Source organism: Zeus faber (genome assembly GCF_960531495.2).
Source record: "Zeus faber genome assembly, chromosome: 3".
NCBI lineage: Eukaryota > Metazoa > Chordata > Actinopteri > Zeiformes > Zeidae > Zeus > Zeus faber.
This window is the reverse complement of record NC_137190.1, coordinates 28980774-28994724: the sequence shown is the minus strand read 5'-3', so window position 1 is coordinate 28994724 and position 13951 is coordinate 28980774. Positions and strand designations below refer to the sequence as shown.

Below are 13951 nucleotides of genomic sequence, written 5' to 3'. Positions count from 1 at the left end.
AAGGTGTCAGATGTCACCGTCGTCCAAGCGTGTGCTGCGAAACACCGCTCCCTAGTGGCCACCCGGGAGGACGTCCAGCACGCGGACCCTGGAAGTCGTCCCCTGCGGAAGCGGACGTCACTTCCTGGGCGCAAGCTAGCGAGTAAACACTGCGCTGCGCCGCGACGCGCCGTCTGTTTTAAAGCGCGTCGGGGACGGTAAAACATGTCCGTCTGACGCCAGCTCGGGGTCTGGGTGGGTCACAGCTCGAAGCGGGGTTAAATGGAGGCGCAGTGCGGCGGAGGCGGAGGCGGAGGCGGGGGTGGAGTGGCGCCTAATCTTGAAGGACAAGCGTCTAATATGCAAGCTGGAGCCAGGATGAACGCCGCCGCAGCCGCAGCAGCCGCCGCGGCGGTGGAGAACGCCGGGGCCGCGGCGGGGGGCCTCCACCGGGAGCCCGTGTACAACTGGCAGGCCACCAAGAGCTCCCTGAAGGAGCGCTTCGCCTTCTTGTTCAACAACGAGCTGCTCAGCGACGTCAGGTTCGTCGTGGGAAAAGGCCGACAGGCGCAGAGGATCCCGGCCCACAAGTTCGTCCTGGCCGCCGGCAGCGCCGTGTTCGATGCCATGTTCAACGGGGGGATGGCCACCATGTCGGCCGAGATAGAACTTCCCGACGTGGAGCCCGCAGCCTTCCTCTCCCTGCTCAGGCAGGACAAGTTTATCTATTTTATCTTATGTTTTTTATCTATCTAACTATCTATCTATCTATCTATCTATCTAATGCTGTTTTAACAACCTCTTCAGTTTTGCAAATATTAGGCCATAAAAGGCAAGGCAGTTTTATTTGGGTATTTCCCAAACAAAGGCAATTCAAAGTGCTTGACATAACTAACTTAAAAATACACAATACAATAAAAATAACAATGAAAACATTCAAATAAAAAGCTGGAACTGATGAAAAGACACAATAACAGGTTAAACTGAACCTAATACTTACCTGTTCTATATTAACCTAATTTGCTTTGTGCTCACTCGCTGTCGTAGCCATAGAGAGTTCAGAAAAAAGCGATGGTAATGGTTAGGTTTTTTCCGATTCCTAATCACTGACCTTGCTCTGTGACTTAAAGGAAACTGTTATTAATGATAGTTCATAGACCTACACTATCTCTACCTGATTCTTACCTCTGTCCTGTACGAACACGGCTCCAGGTTCCTGTATTCTGACGAGGTCCACATCGGCCCGGAAACTGTGATGACGACGCTGTACACAGCGAAGAAGTACGCCGTCCCTGCCCTGGAGAGCCACTGCGTGGAGTTCCTCACCAAGCACCTCAGAGCTGACAACGCGTTCATGCTCCTCACTCAGGTGGAACCTCGTCCCGCCGGCCAGAGAAATAATCCAAAATTACACAGTATTTTGTGTCAGTGTTCTCAGCAGGTCTTTGTGGAGTTTGGCATGCTTGAATTTCTTCCTCAGAAATTGAAGTACCAGAATACCTTGAAAACAGCCCCATTTTATGCTGAAGTGCTTGGAAAGTCCTTGGGGGAAAACAATTTGATTGTCACAAATTTTCCAGAATGGCTTTTACAGCATAGATGATGCCAGGGAAATGTAAATTTGACCCAGCATGGTTGGAAATCGACACTTAGATGACAATGAGATTAATTTATATATGTGTGTGTGTGTGTGTGTGTGTGTGTGTGTGTGTGTGTGTGTGTGTGTGTGTGTGTGTGTGTGTGTGTGTGTGTGTGTGTATAAAATAGATATACTAGTATAATAGGTGTGAGATATACTATATAATAGGTGGGAGACCATGACACTCTTTTTTTTAATGTTAATCGTCTGTAGTGAAATGCACCAAAGCAAATTCACAGTCTAGTGTTTTAGTTTTTTCCCCACTATGAACACTCCTTCTCCTTCCTTCCTTCCAGGCGAGACTATTTGATGAACCTCAGCTTGCCACTCTCTGCTTTGACACCATCGACAAAAGCACTGCGGACGCCATAAACGCAGAGGGGTTCACTGATATCGATCTAGGTATGTAAGCATCTGTTTTTTAAATCGATCAAACACTATACACTGATCAGCCACAACTTTGTGCCGCCAAAACAACTTTGGCCCATCAAAGCATGGACTCCATAAGACCCCTGAAGGTGTCCTGTGTTATCTGGCACCAAGATCAACAAGATCCTTGAAAGTTGTGAGGTGGGGGCCCCCATGGATTGGGCTTGTTGTTCCAGCACCTCCCACAGATGCTCCATCGGATTCAGATTTGCGGAATTCAGAGGCCAAGTCAACACCTTGAACTCTTTGCCATGTTCCTCAAACCATTCCTGAACATTTTTTTTCAGTTTGGCATGGTGCATTATCCTGGTGGAAGAGGCTACTGCCGAATACCGTTGCCATGAAATGTGTGATGAGAGCATCACACTGCCTCCGTCGGCTTGCCTTCTTCCCATAATGCATCCTGGTGCCATCTCTTCCCCAGGTAAACTACGCACATGCACCCGGCCATCCACATGATGTAAAAGAAAACGTGATTCATCAGACCAGGCCACCTTCTTCGATTGCTCCATGATCCAGTTCTGACGCTCCCGTGCCCATTGTAGGCGCTTTCAGCGGTGGACAGGGGTCAGCATGGGCACTGTGACCGGTCTGCAGTTACGCAGCCCCATACGCAGCAAGCTGTGATGCAGTGTGTGTTCTGACACCTTTCTGTCATAGCCAGCATCAACTTTTTCAGCAATTTGTGCTACAGTAGCTCTTCTGTGGGATCGGACCAGTCGGACTAGCCTTCGCTCCCAAGGCACATCAATAAGTGTTGGGCGCCCATGACCCTGTCGCTGGTTCAGCGGTTGTCCTTCCTTGGACCACTTTCAGTAGGTACTAACCACTGTATACCCGGAACACCACAAGACCTGCCATTTTGGAGATGCCCTGACCCAGTCGTCTCTTTTGCCTGCTTCCAACATATCAACTTCAAGAAACTCACTGTTCACTTGCTGCCTAATATATCCCACCCGTTGACAGGTGCCATTATAACAAGATGATCAATGTTATTCACTTTACCTGTCAGTGGTTTTAATGTTGTGGCTGGTTGGTTATGTTCAGGTGTTGGTTAAGATTAGTTGATAACGCAATAAGACGATACAACTCTTCTAATTTAATTTAAACATTTTTAACAACATTTTCCTACAATTAATTTTTCAAGTTTTTTTGCATGCATTTTTTTTATTGTTATAACTGCATATTGTTTTTTTTTTTATGTGAGCTGCTTGGGATCGATCTATCGATTTCTCTCTTCTTCCTTCTACAGTGGGGCAAAAAACTATTTAGTCAGCCACCAATTTTGCAAGGCCTGTTATTTTCATCATAGGTATACCTCAACTATGAGAGACAAAATGAGAAAAAAAAATCCAGAAAATCACATTGTCTGATTTTTAAAGAATTTATTTGCAAATGATGGTGGAAAATAAGTATTTGGTCAATAACAAAAGTTCATCTCAATACTTTGTTATATACCCTTTGTATGCAATGACAGAGGACAACCATTTTCTGTAAGTCTTCACAAGGTTTTCACACACTTTTGCTGGTATTTTGGCCCATTCCTCCATGCAGATCTCCTCTAGAGCAGTGATGTTTTGGGGCTGTTGCTGGGCAACACGGACTTTCAACTCCCTCCAAAGATTTTCTATGGGGTTGAGATCTGGAGACTTGCTAGGCCACTCCAGGACCTTGAAATGCTTCTTACGAAGCTTACATTACATTACATTTAGCAGACGTTTTTATCCAAAGCGACTTACAATTATTCAAACACCGACGGACGCAGCCATCAGGAGCAATGAGGGGTTAAGTGTCTTGCTCAAGGACACTACAGCATGCTAGCAGGAGGAGCCTGGGATCGAACGAGCAACCTTTACTAGATGACCAGCTCTACCTCCTGAGCTACCATCCCCCCGAAGCCACTCCTTTGTTGCCCGGGCGGTGTGTTTGGGATCATTGTCATGCTGAAAGACCAGGCCACGTTTCATCTTCGATGCCCTTGCTGATGGAAGGAGGTTTTCACTTTAAAACTGTCACGATACATGGCCCCATTCATTCTTTGCTTTACACGGATCAGTCGTCCTGGTCCCTTTGCAGAAAAGCAGCCCCAAAGCATGATGTTTCCACCCCCATGCTTCACAGTAGGTATGGTGTTCTTTGGATGCAACTCCGCTTTCTTGCTCCTCCAACCACGACAAGTTGAGTTTTTACCAAAAAGTTCTATTTTGGTTTCATCTGACATTCTCCCAATCCTCTTCTGGATCATCCAAATGCTCTCTAGCAAACTTCAGACGGGCCTGGACATGTACTGGCTTAAGCAGGGGGACACGTCTGGCACTGCAGGATTTGAGTCCCTGGCGGCGTAGTGTGTTACTGATGGTAGCCTTTGTTACTTTGGTCCCAGCTCTCTGCAGGTCATTCACTAGGTCCCCCCGTGTGGTTCTGGGATGTTTGCTCACCGTTCTTGTGATCATTTTGACCCCACGGGGTGAGATCTTGCGTGGAGCCCCAGATCGAGGGAGATTATCAGTGGTCTTGTATGTCTTCCATTTTCTAATAATTGCTCCCACAGTTGATTTCTTCACAACAAGCTGCTTACCTATTGCAGATTCAGTCTTCCCAGCCTGGTGCAGGTCTACAATTTTGTTTCTGGTGTCCTTTGACAGCTCTTTGGTCATAGTGGAGTTTGGAGTGTGACTGTTTGAGGTTGTGGACAGGTGTCTTTTATACTGATAACGAGTTCACACAGGTTCAAGTTCAAGTTCAAGAGATTATTTGTCACATACATATACATACGTTCATACATATATGCGCCATCAACACAGGTAACGAGTGGAGGACAGAGGAGCCTCTTAAAGAAAAAGTTACAGGTCTGTGAAAGCCAGAAATCTTGCTTGTTTGTAGGTGACCAAATACTTATTTTACCGAGGAATTTACCAATTAATTCATTAAAAATCCTACAATGTGATTTCCTGGATTCCTCCCCCCATTCTGTCTCTCATAGTCGAAGTGTACCTATGATGAAAATTACAGGCCTCTCTCATCTTTTTAAGTGGTAGAACTTGCACAATTGGTGGCTGACTAAATACTTTTTGGCGCACTGTATATCTATCCATTCATCTCTATCTATCCCTATTGATCTCTATGAGCTATCATAGCTATCTACCACTCTTTTCCCATCCCTCTTACTTTTCCTGTCTGTCTGTCCATCTATCTATCCCCATCCATCCATCTATCTATCTTTCCCATCCCTCTTTCATTTCCTATCTAAATGTTTCTGTTCTGTCTATCTGTCTTTCCACCCATCCATCTTTCCACCCATCCATCTTTCCACTCATCCATCTATCTAATAGTCTTATCCTGTGTGCAGACACCCTTTGTGCGGTGCTGGAAAGGGACACCCTGGGGATCAGGGAGAGCCGCCTGTTTGGGGCGGTGGTTCGCTGGGCGGATGCCGAGTGCTACCGGCAGCAGCTTCCCCTCACCTCTGAGAACAAACAGAAGGTTCTGGGCAAAGCCCTCACTCTCATTCGTTTCCCACTCATGACGGTGGAGGAGTTTGCCGCAGGTAAACACATTATTATGAGCATTTATGTATTTTATAACAAGTGTTATTTTTTATCATTCTTTTTTTTCTCTGCATCATGTACCTGCTGTGTCCAAGGAGCTCAACCGCAGAAACCAGCTTGATATTCTTTCTTGTGCAAACAGGGCCTGCCCAGTCTGGAATATTGTTCGATCGGGAGGTGGTAAATCTGTTTTTACACTTTACAGTAAACCCCAAACCGCGGGTTGAGTACATTGACAGGCCCCGCTGCTGCCTCCGGGGGAAGGAGTGCAGTATTAGTAGATTCCAGCAGGTGGAAAGTCGTTGGGGGTACAGCGGTACCAGCGACAGAATAAGGTGAGACACGGAAACCCTCACATCTGGTTTGTTTTCTGTCTAGGCTCATATTTAATGTCTGGCTTATTGTACATAACCGTTTCTATCTCATGTTCATCTTTCTGCTTCACTGTTTATTTCATAAGTTATTGTATATGACCCTAGTGTACACAATTTTTGGACATGACCTTCTCAATATTTTTACTTTTTTAAACTTTTTAATCTTTATTATTTTTTCTGTTATTTTTAAGCTTATCTGTTGTTTATCACTAGGTTTTGTTTATATTTCCATATCTTATTGTGTACAGTTACTCATAAGAATAGACAAATACTCTGCATTTGAGACATCTTTGCCCTATTTTATCTTGATGAATAATAGTTTTTAATCATTTTCCTTTTCTTCACAGATTCAATGTTAATAGAAGAATATCGATAGTGGGCTTTGGCCTGTATGGTTCAATACACGGACCCACCGATTATCAGGTCAACATTCAGGTAAACATTAGCATTCTTGTAGCGGACCTGTGGAAAACCACGCCCACGCTGTCTCTGAAGTCTTCTTCTTCCCGTTCCCCAGATCATCGAGAGCGACAAAAACATCACTCTCGGCCAGAACGAAACAGGCTTTAGTTGCGACGGCACGGCAACCAAGTTCCGAGTGATGTTCAAAGAGCCGTTGGAAATCCTACCCAACATCAGCTACACAGCGTGTGCCACTTTAAAGGTCAGTGGTGTGTGTGTGTGTGTGTGTGTGTGTGTGTGTGTGTGTGTGTGTGTGTGTGTGTGTGTGTGTGTGTGTGTGCAGACGTGGACAAATTTGTTGGTACCATTACAGCTCATTGAAACAATGCTTCATTCCTCCTGAAAAGTGATGAAATTAAAAGCAATTTTCTTATGTATACCTGCATGCCTTTGGTATGTCATAGAGTAAAGCAAAGAAATTGTGAAAAGAGATCAATTATTGCTAATGAGATCAATTATATTCTAAAATGGCCTGGACAGATTTGTTGGTACCCCGTAGAAAAGATAAATAAATGGATTATAGTGATATTTCAAACTAACTGTTTTCATTCATTGGTATCACACATGTCTTCAATTTTATAATCAGTCATTCAGCCTATTTAAATGGAGAAAAGTAGTCACTCTGCTGTTTGGTATCATCATGTGCACCACACTGAACATGGACCATAGAAAGCAAAGGAGAGAGTTGTCTGAGGAGATCAGAAAGAAAATGATAGACAAGCATGTTAAAGGTAAAGGCTATAAGACCATCTCCAAGCAGCTTGATGTTCCTGTGACTACAGTTGCAAATATTATTAAGAAGTTTAAGGTCCATGCGACTGTCGCCAACCTCCCTGGACACGGCCACAAGAGGAAAATCGACCCCAGATTGAACATAAGGATAGTGTGAATGGTAGAAAAAGAGCCAAGGACAACTTCCAAAGAGGTACAAGCTGAACTCCAAGGTCAAGGTGCATTAATTCAAGATTTCAAAGCTGTTTATTTGTCACATACTTATACATACGTTCATACATATATGCAGTGAAATGTCTTTGCAACACACCCAGAGATTATCCCCAGTAGTTACTAAACCAAACAAAATAGCTAACCTAATTCCTACCTAGCTAACTAACTGAAACAAACTGATTCCTAAAATGTAATGCAGTTAGTGAATAGAATAATATAAATAAAATAAAAATAAAATAAGACTCAAAATGATAATATAGAGGGGGGGGGGGTACAACATAGAAATGAAGGGAATAGAGATGTATATGGGATAGGCTGTTTGTATATACAGATATGTGCAGTAAAGTGCATCTGAATAAAGTGTGTATGGAGATGTACAGTATACAACAATACGACACAGCAAAACAGTAACACCGAACAGAACAGCAATACAGCACAGTATGCAGTAACCCAGAACAGTTATTCAGTATGCAGTACAGTATGCTACATACAGTACAGAAAGGCAGTGGGGCCTGTGTGTCTCAGTGCTTTTTGTTAGGACCCCCGGTGAGTTCAGCATTGACAGTCCTTATGGCTTGCGGGAAGAAACTCCAGCTCAGTCTCTCTGTCCTCGCTCTGTGACTGCGGAGGCGCTTGACCGACTGCAGCAGCTGAAACAGTCTGTTGTCGTGGTGGTGAGGATCCTTCATGATCCTGCAGGCTCTGCTACTACACCTCCTGGTATATAAGTCCTGCAGGGAGGGGAGGGTAGTTCCAGTGGTACATTGGGCTGAACGCACCACCCTCTGCAGGGCCCGCCTGTCCTGAGCAGTACAGTTTCCAACCCAGGCAATGATGTTGCCTGTCAGGATGTTCTCCACTGCTGCAGAGTGGAAGGACTTGAGAGGATCCTCACGAGACCCTGAATTTATTCAGCTGCCTGAGGTGGTAAAGACACTGCCTTCCCTTTCTCACAAGAGTGTCTGTGTGTGTAGTCCACGTTCAATCCTCCATGATGTGGACTCTCAGTTACTTGAAGCCCCTCGCCCTGTCGACAGAAGTTCCATTAATAACCAACGGCACATGCGTCCTTGGTTGTAATCCCCTCCTAAAGTCCACAATCAGCTTCTTAGTTATGCTGATGTTCAGGTGGAGGCTGTTGTCCTGACACCAGAGTGACCGGTCAGCCACCTCATCACTGTAGGCCTTCTCATCGTTGTCTGTGATCAGGCCCACCACCACAGTGTTGTCAGCAATCTTGATGATGGTGTTGGAACTGGACCTGGTCACGCAGTCATGTGTGTACAGGGAGTACAGTAGATGGCTGAGGACACAGCCCTGGGGGTATCCTGCGTTCAGGGTGAGGGAGCTGGACATGTGCCTCCCCACCCTAACCACCTGGGGCCGGGCTTAGCGGAAGTCCAGGATCCAGGCACACAGCGGAGTGCTCAGTCCTAGCTCCCACAGCTTGACAGCTTAGCTTAGCTTTAGGCCCCCTTCCGGTCATCCAGGTGCGTAAGCGTGGTGTGCAGTACCTGGGAGACCACATCGTCCGTGGCTCTGTTCGGCCGGTACGCAAACTGCAGCAGGTCCAAGGTGCAGGGGAGGGAGGTGCAGATGTAATCCTTAAGCAGCCTATCGAAGCACTTCATGACCACTGAGGTGAGGGTCACTGGACAGTAGTCATTCAGGCAGGCTGGAGAGGTGATCTTCAGGACAGGAATGATGCTGGAACTCTTGAAGCAGGATGAGACCACCGACTTGGCCAGGGAGGTATTTAATATACTAGTGAACACGGGGGCTAGCTGGTTAGCAAAGGTCTTCGGTACCCGCCCAGATATGCCATCGGGGCCCGCTTTCCCAGTGTTCACACGAATCGGAGACCTCCTGACGTCATTCTGAGACACTGAGAGTGCACGCTCATCCCCAGTGGTGTAACTCCAATTAGCTGGCGAGCTAGTGTGTTGTTGCCAGATTCAACCCGCACAAAAAAGTAGTTTGGTTTCGTAGGGAGGTGTCCACGCACGTGGCTGGGGAGGAGCTGCTGTTGTAGTTCGTAATAGTCCGCAGCCCCTGCCACAAGCGTCTGCTGTCCCGTTGCTCCATCTGTCGCTCCACTCTGTCCCTATACATCACTTTAGCGCCCTTCACCGCCCTCTACAGATTGTACGACGCCGCTTTTTTATTGTCCATATTTCCGGATACAAGTGCAAGCATTCACAGGGCCACGGATGGATTTATCGACCCACAGTTTCTGGTTCAGAAATATCCAAACTTTCACCGTGGGAACGATACTGTCTACTAACGTGTTTATAAAGCATGTAGCTACTTCCGTAAACTCGCTGACATCACTTGAACTTCATTGGAACATGTCCCAGTCTACGTCAGTAATAGCATCCTGAAGCGCGGCCTCTGATTGGTCTGACCACCGCTTTACGTCCCTCGTCACTACCGTTCCACAAGCGATGCACGGCTTGTAAACCGGGATCAGAGCAATGGATGCGTGGTCCGATTTACCGAAAGCATGGACCGAGTCGGTCTTGTATCGGTTCTTGTACGGTGTGTAACAGTGGTCCAAAGTTCTATCTCCCCTGGTAGCACACATGATGTGTTAATGGAAATTAGGCAGAACTTTTTGCTTGCGCTGGAATATAAACCGCTATATTGATGACTGTGCTGAATTCCCAGGGAAAGTAGAATGGACAGCATGAGATGGTCAGCTGTTCCAGGTTCAGCAAGCAGGAGTGGGAGAGACTCTTGATGTTGTTGGAGTTATACCAGCGTCTGTTTATCGTGAGGCAGACGCCTCCACCCTTCGATTTCCCCAAAGTCCCAAAGTTGATCTTTCAGGGAAATTTTTATATCCACCAGTGCATTGCGGCCATAGGAGATCACTGCCAATTCGTTTTTGAGGGACATAGTGATATAAAACGGATAAAAATACCAAAAATGTAAATATTTACCTAGAGCGCCTGTGCAGGCATCCGCAACGGGCGGTGCCATGTCACAATCCCTGTGACTCAACAGTGTCTGATCGCACCATCCGTGGCTTTTTGAGTGACGGTGGGCTCCATGTAAGAAGACCCAGGAGGACTCCCCTTTTGAAAGAAAAACATAAAAAAGCCAGACTGGAATTTGCTCAAATGCATATTGACAAGCCACAATGCTTCTGGGAGAATGTCCTTTGGACAGATGAGTCAAAACTGGAGCTTTTTGGCAAGTCACATCAGCTCTGTGTTCACAGACGAAAAAAAAAAACTCGGTTATGTTTTGGGGCTGCTTTGCTGCGTCTGGCACGGGGTGCCTTGAATCTGTGCAAGCACAATGAAGTCTCAAGACTATCAAGGCATTCAAGATTCAAGAGGTGTATTCGTCACATACATATACATACTTTCATACATATATGCAGTGAAATGTAATGCAACGCACCCGGTGATAACACACAATATGGAGCGAAATGTGCTGCCCAACACAATATGGAGCCAAATGTGCTGCCAAGTGTCAGAAAGCTCTGTCTCAGTCGCAGGTCATGGGTCCTTTAACAGGATAATGACCCAAAACACGCAGCTAAAAGCATCCAAGAATGGATAAGAACAAAACATTGGACTATTCTGAAGTGGCCTTCTATGAGCCCTGATCTGAATCCTATCGAACATCTAAGAAAAGAACTGAAACATGCAGTCTGGAGAAGGCACCCTTCAAACCTGAGACAGCTGGAGCAGTTTGCTCAGGAGGAGTGGGCCAAACTACCTGTTGACAGGTGCAGAAGTCTCATTGAGAGCTACAGAAACGGCTTGATTGCAGTGATTGCCTCCAAAGGTTGTGCAACAAAATATTTGTTTAAGGGGCCCATCATTTTTTGTCCATGCCATTTTAATTTGTTTTATTTTGTAAAATATTCTGTTGAAACAAAAGCAAAGTCAGATTTCTATTAAATTCTTATAAACAATGATGGATGGCAATTACTTTTGTGAGTTTTAAGTTATTTCAGAGAAAATTGTGAGTTATTTTTTTCGTCGAAGGGTACCAACAAATTTGTCCACGTCTGTATGTGTGGGTGGGTGTTTTGTGTGAAGTCCTTGAGAAGGGGGGGGGGGGGTACTTGACAGTCATTGATTTAAATTTTGTAATGCTAGAATGAACCTTGTTGAAGCGAATGTAAGGCCCCTCTCTCTCCCCGCCACAGGGCCCGGACTCGCACTACGGCACTAAAGGGTTGAAGAAAGTGACGCAGGAATCAGCGACGGGGACCAAGACCACCTTTTTCTTCTTCAGCTCACCGGGAAACAACAATGGCACGTCAGTGGAAGACGGCCAGATACCAGAGATCATCTACTACAACTAGACTGGACACCTGGAGCAAACCGGGGACAACTTGGTGGGCCCTTGGTGGGTGGATCTATCAGCGCATGTTTGTTGGAGACAAAGATACAGAAATGAACGATTACATATGAGCTCCTAATAAAGGACTTGTTGGGGTTTGCAGGCCAAGAGTTCTTTGGGTGTAAGGAGGTTCCACTCCATTGGTTGTACATTGTCTTTATACTGGTTTTCATCATCACCAGCAGCCAGGCCAGTCAGTCTTCCATGGGTGACTGCAGATTCTGCCATGTTATCCACGTCAAGCCTCATGTCCCATCTCCGCTGACGCGATCACAGGAACTGCACTGTAAATAGGTACTAGTTTCAACGAATAAAAACGCGTGACAGCGATGCTGCCTTAAACTCAGAAGAGATTGAACATTAGAAGATTTGAAGGCAGTCCCATTATGTATTATTTCAAGTGGGAGGGGATAGGATATTTACGATGTATAAGGTTTCTGTCTGATTCTTTCACGTCATTATCATGCTTCATAATTCAGCTGGACTCTTCAATTATTTTATTTGGACTTTGTATTGTGATGATGTTGAGAATTCATGTAAATGTACCAATATCAGTTTGCCAGTGGTTTGTGCTGTAATTTTCAATGCCACATTGTTTGTGAGGCACTTCAAATATTATACAAATAACAACCCTTTGGGACTCAAATACATAATTTGAGTTGAAAATGTGTCTTAATATTTTGCGATATCTCATGTCAGACAAGTTCAGGGTGTGTTTCAGATAAAGCAATTATCTGCACTGAACACACGCTTAAATCATGTCCTTCCTCTTTCTGACATGAGAAGGCACTAGATATACTAGATTTTAATAGATTGTTTTTTTCTAAATTATTAGTAGTGGTCAGCCATTGTTTTTGCTTTGTGGTATTTGATATGTCTTGCATGGTATCAAAATGCTCAGAGTAGGAGTACATATCAAGAGTCATGAGCTGCTTTATTTATGGGGCTCTTCACTTAAATCACTGATAATAATGGTTTCTGGTCCACAATTTATTGATATATATATATATATATCTTTTTTTATGAATCTGACATAAGAACTTTGTGCCCTGGACTAAAAGTAAGTACATTATTGTGTTGAAAAATTAATACAGTACAATTAATAAATGAAGATGGATAGTCAATGTATACATGTAGAATATTAAAAATAGTACCATTAAATATAAAGTGGACAAACAAAATGATACGGTATGTAAAAAAATGACAGCAGCACCTGGCCTGACAGAAAAACCTAAAAGATACACTGTATAGAAAGGGCCTAATTCCTGAGGGTGTGGGACAACATGCGGCAATTGTATGCATTATGTTCTATATGACCATATTTAGGGTAGTGGGGAAAAATGCCATGTCCATTTGCACAAAAATCAACTTTTAGTTTGATTTCCTTGTAACTGTCTTTTGAGTTCCTTCAAAAGAGGCTGAGCAGCAGATCCAAAGTGAAGCCCGCTTGTCATACCTGAGCTGAGGCAGAATGATGGAGAGCTCTTAAACTGCATCATCTGTGCAGTCATTAGACAGGCAGCCAGGATTAAAAAAAAGGCCACTTTAATCACTGTGAGTGGGTTTTCGAGGGGGAGAGTGATCAAAGAGGCTGCCAGGTGAGTCACCGGGAACTTAAAGCTGCTCCTGGGTGACTGCCCACTCAGACACGGCAGAGAAAGGACGAACAAAAATGTGTATTAGGAGGGTTTTTCTTCTCACTTCTCTTCAAGTCTGCGGCTGTTAACTGTTGCCCCTGAAAAACATTCTTGTCAGGACAGGTTCTTTTTGGGGGGTGGGTGATTATTTCAAAGTAATCTCTGAAAGCTCGCTGCAATGTGTGTGTGGGATCATGCAAAGGACGTTCTTTTCTCTAATTTATTTAGCCGTGATAACAGTAAATATCAAATGAATAGTGTCTCCGGCGATGATATTATTTAGAGGCACTAGAAATAACCATCCCTCAAAAGTGATGCGTGACTGGGCTGTGGTATAGGTATGAGTGTGTGCATGTGTAGGAGGCTCTGTAGAGAGGGCTGCTGTTTAAAACCCCACCGCAGCAAGGAGTTGAATGTATTATTTTAAATCACAAAAAGGTGTTTGGCTTTCTCCAACTATCAGATAAATTCTTTGATAATCTAGTGGGGTGGGGGGCTACTTGGTCAAGCTGTGATTGTGAGTAATGAGCTAAGTGAGTAATTGTTTTGTGAGTAAAAATGCTTCATTGACATTTC

The 13951-nt window shown here is 44.8% G+C and overlaps 1 protein-coding gene across 2 annotated transcripts; it reads left to right on the top strand.

The window, feature by feature from the left end:
* Positions 1-141: 141 nt before the first annotated feature.
* On the top strand, positions 142-13421 carry LOC307228056 (BTB/POZ domain-containing protein 1-like). 2 transcript variants are annotated; one of them, XM_079997555.1, is made up of 8 exons: positions 142-689; positions 1192-1348; positions 1915-2020; positions 5397-5594; positions 5801-5930; positions 6317-6404; positions 6487-6633; positions 11542-13421. In XM_079997555.1, the coding sequence occupies exons 1-8, from the start codon at positions 262-264 to the stop codon at positions 11698-11700; spliced, it is 1413 nt and encodes a 470-aa protein (XP_079853681.1). In that variant the 5' UTR covers positions 142-261; the 3' UTR covers positions 11701-13421. The 2 variants fall into 2 exon arrangements, with proteins under 2 accessions (XP_079853681.1, XP_079853680.1); XM_079997554.1 differs by having other exon boundaries at positions 5738-5930; positions 11542-13420.
* Positions 13422-13951: the final 530 nt, after the last annotated feature.